At 54.0% G+C, this 13,679-nt stretch overlaps 1 protein-coding gene across 1 annotated transcript in view; it reads left to right on the plus strand.

Moving 5' to 3' along the window:
- The window catches only part of RYR1 (ryanodine receptor 1), a 107,928-nt gene extending 94,249 nt beyond the window's left edge, over positions 1 to 13,679 (plus strand). The window contains exons 81-96 of the mRNA XM_029235932.1: positions 40 to 507; positions 1,249 to 1,301; positions 1,897 to 2,050; positions 3,066 to 3,152; positions 4,307 to 4,558; positions 5,418 to 5,548; positions 7,543 to 7,585; positions 8,746 to 8,876; positions 8,978 to 9,038; positions 9,407 to 9,553; positions 10,018 to 10,152; positions 12,144 to 12,300; positions 12,717 to 12,781; positions 12,872 to 12,972; positions 13,150 to 13,201; positions 13,349 to 13,679. Coding sequence (XP_029091765.1) covers positions 40 to 507; positions 1,249 to 1,301; positions 1,897 to 2,050; positions 3,066 to 3,152; positions 4,307 to 4,558; positions 5,418 to 5,548; positions 7,543 to 7,585; positions 8,746 to 8,876; positions 8,978 to 9,038; positions 9,407 to 9,553; positions 10,018 to 10,152; positions 12,144 to 12,300; positions 12,717 to 12,781; positions 12,872 to 12,972; positions 13,150 to 13,201; positions 13,349 to 13,444 — 2,133 coding nt within the window. The 3' untranslated portion in view covers positions 13,445 to 13,679. The remainder of the gene's footprint in view (positions 1 to 39; positions 508 to 1,248; positions 1,302 to 1,896; positions 2,051 to 3,065; positions 3,153 to 4,306; positions 4,559 to 5,417; positions 5,549 to 7,542; positions 7,586 to 8,745; positions 8,877 to 8,977; positions 9,039 to 9,406; positions 9,554 to 10,017; positions 10,153 to 12,143; positions 12,301 to 12,716; positions 12,782 to 12,871; positions 12,973 to 13,149; positions 13,202 to 13,348) is intronic.

Consider the following 13,679-nt stretch of genomic DNA (forward strand, 5'->3'; position numbering starts at 1 on the left):
AAAAAAAAAAAAAAAAAAAAAAAAAAAAAAAAAAAAAAGACGGCGCGCGAGGCCGCGACGGCCGTGGCCGCGCTGCTCTGGGGGGCGCTGGCGCGCGCGGGGTCGGCGGCCGCGGGGGTGGCGGCGGGCGCGCTGCGCCTGCTCTGGGGCTCGCTCTTCGGCGGCGGCCTGGTGGAGGGCGCCAAGAAGGTGACGATGACCGAGCTCCTGGCGGGCATGCCCGACCCCACGGGCGACGAGGTGCACGGCGAGCAGCCGGCCGGGCCCGGAGGCGACGTGGACGGCGAGGGTGCGGGCGAAGGCGCGGGCGACTCCGCGGAGGGCGCGGGCGACGAGGAGGCGGCGGCGCAGGAGGTCGGCCCAGGAGGCCCCGACGGGACTGTGGCCGTGGCCGAGGATGGTCCCTTCCGGCCCGAAGGGGCCGGCGGCCTCGGGGACATGGGTGACACGACGCCGGCGGAGCCGCCCACGCCCGAGGGCTCCCCCATCATCAAGAGGAAGCTGGGGGTGAGAGCGCGGGCTGGGACTTCAGGGTTTTGGAGAGATTGGGGTAGGAGGCAGGGTGAGAGAGGGAAAGAGAGACAAATAGAGGTTGGAGAGCGGTGCACAGAGAGAGGAAAAGGGTGGAGAGAGGGCCTGAGAGATACGCAGAGACAAAGAGAGACACACTGAGAGATGGACGCAGAGATGGAGACCTGGAGGAAGTCTCCCGGTGAAGAGGGTAGTGATTCTGGGAGAGACAGGAAAAAGTGTCTGGAAACAGAAAGAGCAAGAGACCCAGAGACCAAATTAGAGGAGAAGCAGGACCAAGAACTAAAAAGACCCAAGATAGGGTCAGAGACACTGGGAAAGACCCTCAGAGATACAGGCGGTTGTAGGGAATTAAGTAGTCCACGTGACAGAGGCCCCTAAAGCATCCTCAGGCCCTCAGTGCAATAAGTGCCATGGGGGTGCAGTTGTCAAGGTGATGGAAGGTTGTCAAGGTGATGGAAGGCCATGAGGGGAGAAGAGCTCCACTTGGAGCCAGCCTGACTCTGCACAGTGCTTTAGCCAAGGCACTCCACTTCTCTGAGCCTCAGTTTCCCCTCTGTAAAATGAGAATCATGATCCCTCTTCTGGGGGGTGGGGTGGGGGAGTACAACTTAGATTGCCCAGGAGAAACGGCCAGAAAGGGACACAGAGAGGAATAGGCAGGTCTGAGAGGCGCTTGGGGTGCAGGCTCAGCCCTGATACTTGCCCTGCCGCCAGGTGGATGGAGAGGAAGAGGAGGTGCCTCCAGAGCCGGAGCCTGAGAAAGCCGAGTGAGTGGCCTTGGGTCCAAGGGGCCCAGCCCCTATCACTGCCTCCCTCCTGGACTAGAAGCCTCCTGAGGTCAGGGCCTGAGGATGTCCTGTTCACTCTGGGACCTCAGCATCACCCATCCCAGGCCCAGGCCCAGAGGAGGGCCTCTGTGAAAGGCAGTAGAGAAATGAACGCTCCTCTCTTAACCTGCAAGCCTTTCTACCAGCCGTTCCCTCCGCCTGTAAAACCTTCTCCTGCGCTTCGTCTCAGCCTTCCTCCTCCTTCCCATCTTGGCTCACATGGCTCCTTCTCTGGGAAGCCGACCTTGACATGCCCCCTAAGTTGGAGAGGTGTCTCCTCTGGGCTCCCATAAGCCCCTGAGCTACCCTCGTCCCCCCCCCGACCACTCCAGGCTGCCACTGTCTGGTGACGGGTCTGTACCCCCATTGGACTGGAGCCCCATGGGGACAGGGCTGGAAGTTGTCTCACCACGGTGTCCCCAGCACCATCTAGACCTGGACCAGGCATGGGGTGGGCCCCTGCTCATGGCTTTGAATGAATGAATGAATGCATTTCCCAGGCACATGCTCACTCTTTCTGTGTCCTGCCCTGCAGTGCTGAGAATGGGGAGAAGAAAGAAGTCCCCGAACCCCCACCAGAACCCCCCAAGAAGACAGCTCCTCCTCCCCCCCCTCCAAAGAAGGAGGGGGCTGGAGGCGGGGACCTGGAATTCTGGGGAGAACTGGAAGTACAGAGGGTGAAGTTCTTGGTGAGGACCCAGCAAGGGCACCCTGAAGCCTCCTCTCCCAGAAAACATTCACACCACGTCTCCCCCAACCCTGTCCTTGAGCCCGCCTGGGCCAGGCTCATCTCTGTGGGGAAGTCTATATGGGCAGACAGCAGAGACGTCCCCAGACAGAGCAGGACCTGGGCACAGGGCAGCATTTTCAGGTGGTCCCCACTTGGCTCCTCGGCCTCTCCCTGCTCACCGTCCTTATTCCAGCCTCCCCTCGTTTGCGCACCTGGGGCCACTGGCCTCAGCTTCCCACCCCCATCCTCTATCCAGAGCTAAATCCTACTGAGGCCATGGCTCTGTTCCTCCCACCGTGGCCTATTTCTTGGCTCTTAGCCTTCAGGAAGGAGCTGCCACACCAGCCCCAGCTCCTCCTGTGGGGGGAGAATTCATCTCCTCATCCAGGCCCAGAAGAAGGGAGTTCGGGGTCCATGGCTCCATCTGTCCTATGTCCTCTCCAGGCCAGCCTGACATGAGGGGCTGAGGGAAACATGTTGGACAGAGGGTGGTTTAGTGAGGATTTGGGGAAAGCATGGGGGATGGAGAGAAAAAGAGGAAGGGAGAGGTGGAAGTAGATGTCTTCTGCCTGGGATAAAGCAGACAGGGTACCCTCACCCGGGAAGCAGCATGGCAGAGTGGTTGGGAGTGTGGACTCTGTAGCTGGACCGCCTGGCTTCAAAGCCCAGGTCTGCCACTTCTTGGCTACGTAACCTTGGACAAGACAGCTCACCACCCTGAGCCTCCATTTCCTCATCCAGAAAGTGGGCATATCAGCAGTACCTACTTCATAGGGTTGTGGTGAGAATTAAACAGTTTCACGTATATAAAGCTCTTAGCCCAGGCCTTGGTATACAATAAGCACTCAATAAATGGGAGATTGTGGGACCAGATATTAAGGACCCCGGTGCTTGGGTTGTGGGTGAATGTTGGGATAAATTCTCCCGGGAAGCAAGTGGACCGTGAGCTCTTTTTCTTTCTCTCCTCATCTTAGAACTACCTCTCCCGGAACTTTTACACTCTGCGATTCCTTGCCCTCTTCTTGGCATTTGCCATCAACTTCATCCTGCTGTTTTATAAGGTGCTGATCAAGAGGGACCGGGAGGATCAGGCACTTACCTGGGCTGTGGGGCGGCAGGCTCAGCCCCTAACGGGTTCCCAGGGCCCTTGCAGTTCACCAGGGACAAGGTGTTGGGCTCAGGGTCCCCAGGAAGGTTCAGGCTGAACACCTGGAGCTTAAGACCCCTGTGGTGGTGAGTATGTGTGTCTGGGTCCATCTGGAACAGATGCCTGAGTGCCCTGTGGGAGTTAGTGCAGGGAATCAGTCCTGGGTTCCACGCTCAGCTCTGCCACTGGCCAGCCCTGTGCCCCTGGGTGCAGGCCTTCCCCTCTCTGCAACACCCGCGGATTCGGTTACATCTCTTTGTTCTCACATAAGCTAAAGAGAAATTTGTGGGGAGGAGGAAATGGGCAGCTCATGGAAGAGAAGGAGAGGGCTATGAAGCAGGCCTCCCAAAGGACAAAGGGACCCTCGGGGTCTTGCGCGAGATCTAGATAACAGGACAGAGGGGCAGTCTAGCAGAATGGTCAGAGCATGGCTTCTGTAGGATCAGAGTCTGGCTCCACCACTCACTGGCTGCATGATGTTAGGCAAAGTTCTTAACCTTTCTGTGCCTTAATTTCCTCATCTGTAATATGGGATAATAACAGAGCCTACATCTTAGAGCTGTGGGAATTAAAAGAGGATTAACATGAGGAATTCCCTGGCGGTCCAGTGGTTAGGACTCCACGCTTTCACTGCTGAAGGCGCGGGTTCAGTCCCCGATCAGGGAACTAAGATCCTGCAAGATGTGCGAGGCCCAGCAAAAAAAAAAAAAAAGAGGACTGATGTATGTAAAGCACTCAGAATAGTACCTGACAAAAAAAGGTGCTGTATAAATAAATGACAGCTACTACTAATTTTAGTATTAGTGTTAATATTAGTGTTAAAAGTAGCCTCTTTAGGGCTCCACTATCAAGACGAATCAACTCTGTTTTCAGTCCTCCTGTCACTCAGTTCAATAGTCAGATTCCCAAGACAGAATCTGATTTGCTAGCTAGGGTCCTGGGCCCACCCCTTGATCTTGATGGACAGTCCTGCAGAGACTGTATCTGACGAGGGCCCAGTTTTGGGTGTGGCAGACCAGGTACCAGGACACCGGGTCCCCACCCTGTCTGACCTCTGTCCCCCTTTAGGTCTCAGACTCTCCACCAGGGGAGGATGATATGGAGAGCTCAGCATCTGGGGACCTGTCAGGAGCAGGGTCAGGTGGAGGCTCTGGCTGGGGCTCGGGGGCTGGAGAGGAAGCAGAGAGCGACGAGGATGAGAACATGGTGTACTACTTCCTGGAGGAGAGCACGGGCTACATGGAACCTGCCTTGCGTTGCTTGAGCCTTCTGCATACGCTGGTGGCCTTTCTCTGCATCATTGGCTACAACTGTCTCAAGGTGGGTCATGACCACAGCCTTGGGGCTAGGGCATGTGTGTGTGCGCGCGCGCGCGCGCGTGTGTGTGTGTTTGGAGGGGATGTGTGCCGGGGCACTGGCTGAGAGGACCTGGGGCAGGGGCTGGGGCATCTAACACAGTGATTAGGACAGAGGGGCGTCTAGGGTTGGGGTAAGGCTGGGGGACTGAGTACAGGATTGGGGTCTTTAGCAAGGGTGATATTCAAACTGGGAACTGATACAGGTTGCAGCTGAGGAGATGGGTCCTGTGACGATGTTAATTTCTGGATCAAGAAGCAAAATTTGTCATTCGGGAATGTTTATTTTCTACATGTTGGTCAGTTGGTGAATTAATATCTGTGAGGGTCTGTGGGCCTCAGACATAACACGGGTGCCAACAGGGGGATGTGGATTCTGACATCAACTCTGCCTGAAGCTTGTGATGCCCCGTAAGGTGTATTACGAAAACTTCAGTACGGGTTCCATGAGAACTGACTGTTCAGCAAATCTTGATACTTTACAATTGGACGAACAGAGCTCTTTTGGCTTAGAACTTTTACAAGTACTGTCCCCTCTGCCTGGAATGCTCTGCCCCACTTCCACCTCCTTTCACCTGCCTGTTTTATTCCTCCTCCTTCCCTTGGGAGGCCCCAGGCTGCAGCAGGTGCCCGTTCTGGGCTCTCCCGGGTTTTTTCCTCATCCCAGCCCTGACCCTCTGACCGCATTTCCCCACTACTACCCTGATCACTCTGGGAAAGCTCCTCTAATGTGGGGTCTCACAAAGGCTCCAGCAAGATGTCCTAGCTCCTGCCGAGGCTGTGGTCTCCTGACACCCACCCCTTTGCCTCCCTGCATGATCTAGGTGCCCCTGGTGATCTTTAAGCGGGAGAAGGAACTGGCCCGGAAGCTGGAGTTTGACGGCCTCTACATCACGGAGCAGCCTGAAGACGATGACGTGAAGGGGCAGTGGGACCGGCTGGTGCTCAACACTCCGTAAGGGCCCAGCCCCAGCCTCGTGGTGGGTTGGGGACGCAGAGCTGGGTTTCCACTCCAGTCCCAGCCCAGGCCTCAAAAGGCCGGAGTTCCAGTCACTGCCCGTCCTGACTCATTCTCCCCAAGCCTTTGTCTTCCTCTTAGTAATACAGACAAATTTCCCCTGCATTAAAGTACCTCTGGGGGTGCTGCTGACACATGGGGATTTCTGGGCCCCATCCCTGGGGATTCTGGTTCAGTGAATCTGAGGTGGCACCCAGGAACCTGCATTTTAAACTCTGTCCCCATGCGGGATTCTCACCAGGTGCCATGAGTGGGAAATATATGAAATCACTTGGTTTTCAAACTGAGCCCAGAGAGGAAATGACGGCTGTGAGGGCAACGTGGTGGGACTCTGGACCCCCAAAGTACACTCCCAGCCCATTCCGTTTTCCCCCAGGTCAAGTCCCATCTTATTTGTTCATACAGCGGGGCTGCGTCCTTAGAGGGAGGCATGTCTAGAGTAAGAGCACCAGGTCAGGTTGGAGCCCTGGGTTGGCCACACTGTAGCTGGGAATTCTTGGTCCAGTCACTTGGCCTCTCTGTGCCTCAGTTTCCTTATCTGTAAAGTGGGGATATATAATAGCACCGACCTCACAAGGACCTTGTGACAATGAAATGAGTTAATGTAGTTTCTGGGGCAGTGTAAGCTCTAGGTAAGGGTTGGAAGTCATTTTCTTTTTTCTTTTAATGAAGACACTTTTTTTTTTTTTTTTTTTTTTGCATCAGGTCTTAGTTGCGGCATGCAGAATCTTTGTTGAGGCACACATGCAGGATCTTTTGTTTCCGAGAGCAGGCTTTTCCTTGTGGCGCACGGGCTCCAGGGCGCGAGGGCTCGGTAGTTTGTGGCATGCAGGCTCTCTCGTTGAGGCGCGCGAGTTCAGTAGCTGTGGCGTGCGGGCTTAGTTGCCCCGTGGCATGTGGGATCTTCCCGGACCAGGGATAGAACCCACGTCCCCTGCATTGGAAGGCGGATTCTTTACCACTGAACCACCAGGGAAGTCCCGGAAGTTATTTTCTTATGGGGTCCTGCCTAGTGAAGTGGTGCAAGGAGAGAGAGAAGCTATACCAAGGACATCCTATACTCTCATTGTCACCATCAAAGACACATTTAACTTACACACATTCAAGTACACATGCTTAAGAGAGAGAGAGAGAGACACCTATTTAAAATGGTGTCTGCCCAAGACCTCGACTTCTAAATACCATTTCCTGTGACAAGGAACCAAACTCCTTGGAGAAGTGGCAGATTTTTCAGGGCTGGGTCGGGGAAGTGTAAGATGAGCCTGGATTATCTTGTTATGTCAGAAAGCAAGGGTGTGCTCACTGAAAAATGGTGACATGCTGAAAGGACCCTGCTGCCAGCTTAGAAGGGGCTCCCTGTGGACAAATCAAGGACAGTTTGAGCGTTGATAAGGATAGGAAGTGCCACAAATTGAAACACACATCAAATAGGCCTAAATCCATGGATTCATAATAAATCTCCACTTCACCCCCGACCCCCTCCCCAGCAAAACTCATTGGCCCACCTTTGCAGGATGTTGGGACATCAACTCATCAATTAGAAAACTGGTAAATAAAGGGCCAGAATCATCAAATAAAATTAAACAGTGTGAGGAAGCACCCCGGAACCGGAGCAGGGCCAGGCTGCTGGTCCCGACTCCTCCCCACCTGAGTGCAGTTCTGGGGTCTTTGCACATCCCAGCTCCGAATGCGAGCCGCCTGCCTCACCTGGGCTCCACCAACAACAGCAGCGGGGGAGGGCAGGGTAAGAGTTGACCTTGGGCAAAAGTCACCTGGCCTGGAGTCTTTAGAGCCTGACCCTGAGTGAGATGTGACCCCCCCTGTCTCCTGTGAGAAAAGCATTGGAATTCCAACCCCCCGCCCCGGCCTGGCTGGTGGCTCCTGTTCCCTCCTACCCTGATGTCTTTCTTGTGGCTTCTTTCTCTTGGCAGGTCTTTCCCCAGCAACTACTGGGACAAATTTGTCAAGCGGAAGGTGAGAGGACGTGGATGGGGAGGTGGAAGGGCCTCCCGGGCTGGGTTCCTTGCTGCCACCAGGCCATCCAAACCCCGTCAAGCACTTGCTTCATGTGTGACCTTGGGCAAGAGGCTTTGACTGTCTGAGGAGCACCTCCGATTGCCAGTCTGGAAGTGAGCATGCCAGTCACCCCTCCCGCTCTGTAATGAGACGACACGTGTAACAAGCACAGCACGGTGCCTGGCGCAGAGTAAATACTCTGAATATTAGTTTTGAGGGAGGAAGTAAGGCATCCTATTTTCAGCACACAGACTCTGGTGCTCGATTGTCTGCTTTTCTATTCCTAGTGGGGTCAACCTTTCTGTGCCTCAGTTTCCCTCATATTCAAAGTGAAGTAATGAGGGCCGACCCCACCAGGTTGTTGTAAAGGTTATATGACCTACTACATGAGCAGTATCTGGCACATAGGAAAACATTCAGTTACAATCATTCAGTCACTCAACAAATGTTTCTTGAGCACCTACTGTGTGCCAGGACCTGTTTTAGGGACCTGGAATCCAAGGAGTAAACACATTTGCACCCTCTAGTTGGAAAGACAGAGGAGGAACACATTTATAGCATTCAGGTGGTGATAAGTGCTGTAGAAGAAAAAAGCCCCGCGGAGGGGTGGGGAGTGCGTGGGTGTTGGCCCAGACAGGTTGCTCTTTCGTGCAGGGTGATCAGGAGGTGAGGGAGTGAGGCAGGTGGGAATCTGGGGGAAGGGTGTCCTGGGCAGGGGGAACGGCCAGTGCAAAGGTCCTGGGGGAGGAATGTGCCTGGTATATTTGAGGAGCTGTGAGGGGGCCAGTGTGGCTGGAGCAGAGTGAGTGAGGGGGTGAGTGGGAGGAGATGAATTCATAGATGATGGGTTGGGGACGCCAGTTATATAGGATTCCTTGCCTACCTGCCTAATAATAATAAATTATCCCAATTAATTTGGCTACTGAGGAAACTGGACCTTTATCACTTTGGGACCTTCCTCCTGAGGATCTGAAGAAAGCTCTGGCCCTTCTCCCCAGAAAAATGCACCCCCAATCTCTCACACAAAGTTCAGAGTGTCCCCAGACACCCCCAACCATGCAGGCTATGACCTTCCCCACCCTAGTTGTGTCTACACGGCCCTATGCTCCCCTGCGTAGGTCTTGGACAAGCACGGGGACATCTTTGGGAGGGAGCGGATCGCCGAGCTCCTGGGCATGGATCTGGCCACGCTGGAGATCACAGCCCACAATGAGCGCAAGCCTGAACCACCACCGGGGCTGCTCACCTGGTGAGCCAGGGGTGACCCTGCACAGGCCTGGGACAGGCAGGGGAGGTGGTCAGGGTCTGACCCCCCAGCATCTGGCCATCCCTCTTCCCTCCACCCTACAGGCTCATGTCCATCGATATCAAGTACCAGATCTGGAAGTTTGGGGTCATCTTCACAGACAATGTGAGGGGGGCCCTGTGGGGGGGGCCTGCAGGAGAAGGGCCCGAGGGCGTCGGGTGCCCCACCCCAGGTATCCCTGACCAGGGGCTGACTCCTGACCCCTGTGCACCTCTGACCCACCCAAGGCTCCTTACCACCCAGAACACTCTTGAATTCCCAGACTATGTCCTTCTGTGGAGGGTTCCCCAACTCCCTGCAGAATGGCTTCCCACCCAGAGTGCTCCGTTGTTTTAGAGTTGTTCCTGATCCTTCAAATAATCCCTAGCCAGAGGTGGCCCCCTGACCCCCAGAGCGTGCCCAACACTCTCAACTGTTCCCTGGTGCCCAGAGTACTCCTTGACCCTCATGAACCCGGCTCTGTGTGCCCACAGTCTTTCCTGTATCTGGGCTGGTACATGGTGATGTCGCTCCTGGGTCACTACAACAACTTCTTCTTTGCCGCCCACCTCCTGGACATTGCCATGGGGGTCAAGACGTTGCGCACCATCCTCTCCTCTGTCACCCACAATGGGAAACAGGTGTGGAGGGGACCTGTCTGAGGGCAGTGAGCCTGGAGGGACGAGTTTGGCAGTCTGATGAGGGGTGGAGGGTGAGGGCTGGGCAGGTAGGGTGAGGAGGGGCAAGGCTGGGCGGGCTGAGCCAGGGCGGGTGTGGGTGGTGAGACCCCAGGGGGAAGGCCACCTGGGCCAAACTGGGGCAAGGATAGAGAAGGCTGGGGACTTCCCTGGTGGTCCAGCGGTTAAGGCTCTGCGCTCCCAGTGCAGGGGGCCTGAGTTTGATCCCTGGTCAGGGAACTTGATCCCACATGCTGCAACTAAAGATCACACATGCCTCAACTATAGAGCCCGCGTGCTGCAACTAAGACCCAGCGCAGCCAAATAAATAAATAAATATTTTTTTAAAAAAAAAAGGATAGAGAAGGCTGGGCATGGGGGAGGGGCAAGCCCAGAGTGGAGCTGACCGGCCCATTGCCCGTCCCCAGCTGGTGATGACCGTGGGCCTCCTGGCGGTGGTGGTCTACCTGTACACCGTGGTGGCCTTCAACTTTTTCCGCAAGTTCTACAACAAGAGTGAGGATGAGGACGAGCCTGATATGAAGTGTGACGACATGATGACGGTAAGCCCCTCCCCCCAACACTCTTGGAACAAGTTACTGACCATCCCTGACCCTTAGTTTTCCCATCTGTAAAGGGGGTTAGTAATAGAACCTACCTGTAGACTTATTGTGAGGGTTCAGTGAGCTGACACTTGTGAGGTACTTAGAACAATGCTCAATAAATGGTAGCCACTGTTGTAATAGTATTTGAGTTTTTCAAGCTATCCTTATTGGAAGGGTGCTCAGGCACGGTGCCTGACTTACAAGCCATGTGATTTGGGGTTGGCTGCTCAACCTCTCCATCCTCTGGTGTCCTCACCTGTGAAATGGGTGTATAATAACAGTACCTACATCTTCGGGTTGCTTTTAGGACTCAGTGATGCTCCCTGATCATCTAAGATTTAAAAGTCTTAGAATAGTGCCTGGCAGGTATTAAGGATTCCATAGATGTGAGCTACTATCATCATTATAACGAAGAGTGTCACCCAAAGCATGCTATCCGTGTTTTTATTTTCTCTTCTATTCTAGGAGTGGTGGTCATAACCCAAACTGAGTTGTTGTTTTTTTTTCTAAACTCCATCTTTTTTTTTTTTTTTTTTTTTGCCCTTACCGCACGGCTTGTAGGATCTTAGTTCCCTGACCAGGGATTGAACCTGGGCCCTTGGCAGTGAGCGTGCAGAGTCCTAACCACTGAACCACCAGGGAATTCCACTAGACTCCATCTTTATTTTTATTATACTCCAACTGAACCTTAGCATTTCCTCCACTTGTGAATTTTTTTAACTTTTTATTTATTTGTTTTAAAAAATTTGTTTGGCTGCACTGTGCAGCTTGTGAGATCTTAGTTCTTCGACCAGGGATCGAACCTAGACCCTCGGCAGTGAAACCGCAGAGTCCTAACCACTGGACCGCTAGGGAATTCCCCCCAAATTAAGTTTAACCTACTATAGGCATGGGCCACAGTGGAAAGAATCATCCCAGGGCTTTATCTCAGAGATGGCCTGTAATCTGGCACTGTGCTCGCAGGATCCACTCAGGCTGACATTTGAGGCCCCACCAGACCTGGTCTTGCCACTCAGCCTTGTTCCCGTCAGTCACTGGTCTTAGCTCTTACCCAAGAGAACTGGGTTCTCTCACTTCCCAGGGACACAGAAAGAACAGTGTAAAGTCTTTCCCAAGTGCCAGGCAGACCACGTTCCTCCCTCTGCTCAGAACCTTCTTGTGGTTTCCCGATGCCTTCACCATGGCTTACAAAGCCAGGGAAAAACCAGCCTGGCCTGAGTCTAACCAGAGTCCTTCTTGCTTTTTGCTCTCTGGCTGCCTGGTCCTCCTTCAGTTCCCCTAAGATCATGTGTTTCCTCCCAACCCAAGCCCTTTGCATCTGACATTCTCTCTTCCTCCCTTCCCCGGCCCTATGTACACACACCTCTTCACTTGATGCTTCACCTTCAACTTAAATGCTGCCTCCTACAGGAAGCCCTCCATTACCATTGGCTGGACCTCATTTATCTCCCTGCTCTTGCCCACAGCAACTCTATTTTCCAGCTTCACTGAACCTCTTTCAGTTCCTCACAAGAGCAAGATGCATTCTTTCCTCCCCAAATGGTGATGAAGCACATGTGGTTTTCTCTGCCTGGAACTCTCTCCCCCGCCTAACATTTTCTTCACGTTCCAGCTCACACATGTCCCCTCTTCTAGGAAGCCTTGCCCCATCACCGCAGGCTGGGTCAGGCTTTCAAAGCTTCAACGCTTCCTGTGCTTCCCCCATCTCACCCCTGATTACACTGTGCTTTCACTGTCCTGGCCCTGAGCCCTCCCTATCACAGCCCCGATCATTTCTGGGCTGTCATTGTCTGATGCCAAGTTTGTGAGCCCTGTGAGAGGAAGGTTCAGGGCTGTCTCAGTCATTGCCATGTGTGCCCTGCTGCAACTAGCCCAAGGCCCTGTAGGTAGTGGGTGAATGTCGAATGATTGAATGCATGACTAATGTGCTTCTCACCCTGCCCCCGCAGTGTTACCTGTTTCACATGTATGTGGGTGTCCGAGCTGGTGGGGGCATTGGGGACGAGATTGAGGACCCAGCAGGCGATGAATACGAGCTGTACCGGGTGGTCTTCGACATCACCTTCTTCTTCTTTGTCATCGTCATCCTGTTGGCCATCATCCAGGGTCAGTGCTTGTCGGGGGTGTGGGAGTGGGGGCTCTGTGCCCAGAGGCAGACTAGCTCATTTAAGAGTGCAGGCCCAGGATCACATCAGCCTGGATTCATATCCTGGCTCTGCCTCTCCCTGCTGTGAGACTTTGGGCAAGTCACCACTCTGAGCCTCAGTTTCTCCATCTGTAAAATGGGGGGTTTAATTATACTAGCCTCATCGCGTTGTTGTGAGAATTCAATCAATTCATAGGTGGTAAATGCCTGGCTCATGATAAGTGCTCAATAAATGCTAGGTATTATTATTTTTAGGAAACAGGGTGTGATTAGGGGGATGAGGGTGGGAGGCAGGACTCAGAGGTAGGTAGCCAGAAGAGGAGGGAGTCTGAACTCGGTCAGAGGTTGGGCACTGACTTGCGCCCTGCCACCCCAGGTCTGATCATTGACGCTTTTGGTGAGCTCCGAGACCAACAAGAGCAAGTGAAGGAAGATATGGAGGTAGGTCATATCTGGGGGGCGACCCAGAGGGATCATGGGACCCTGGGGGGTTGAATGGGCCTTGACTCTGATGTCTCCTGCCATGCACAGACCAAGTGCTTCATCTGTGGTATCGGCAGCGATTACTTTGATTCAACACCGCATGGGTTCGAGACTCACACACTAGAGGAGCACAACCTGGCCAATTACATGTGAGTGTGGGCCCACTGGCCAATCAGGAGGGTGGGGGCGTGGCTGCCGCCAGCCAGGCCGAGATACTGGCCAGTTAGGGGAGGGGGGATGGTGTCCATGTGGGTGGATTCCCAGCCAGCCAATCAGGAGCAAGTAAGGGTGATTGCGACCTGTCTACCGCTGCCTCCCATCCCCAGGTTTTTCCTGATGTATCTGATAAACAAGGACGAGACCGAACACACGGGTCAGGTAAGGGTGTGTTCATGGGACGACAATGGGCAGAGACATGGTGAATTTTAATATAAGGTCCATCAGCAGGTGACAGTAAAAAGCTCATATCAATGTGAAGCATTTGAAGATGTGACCAACCAACCCTTCCCCATCCCCCACCCCTAGGAGTCTTACGTCTGGAAGATGTACCAAGAGAGATGTTGGGATTTCTTCCCGGCTGGCGATTGTTTCCGCAAGCAGTATGAGGACCAGCTTAGCTGAGACACCCCCAGCTGGCCCTTCACCCCCACCTCGAAGGTCCTTATTCTCACAGCAAGCCCCTTAGCCCCCAAATCCCTCCCCGCAAGGCAGCTGGGGGAGGGTGACCATGTACTGGCAAAATAAAGTCTGTGCTACACCCCTGACATCATTGTGCTGGATTGTTGACATTGGGGGGTAGGTGGGCATACAGGAATTCTGCCCTCCTCTCCCCCGCCAACCCAAGAAAACCAAGACA

This window comes from Monodon monoceros, unplaced genomic scaffold (assembly GCF_005190385.1).
Source record: "Monodon monoceros isolate NGI ecotype Baffin Bay Population unplaced genomic scaffold, NGI_Narwhal_1 Super_Scaffold_10, whole genome shotgun sequence".
NCBI lineage: Eukaryota > Metazoa > Chordata > Mammalia > Artiodactyla > Monodontidae > Monodon > Monodon monoceros.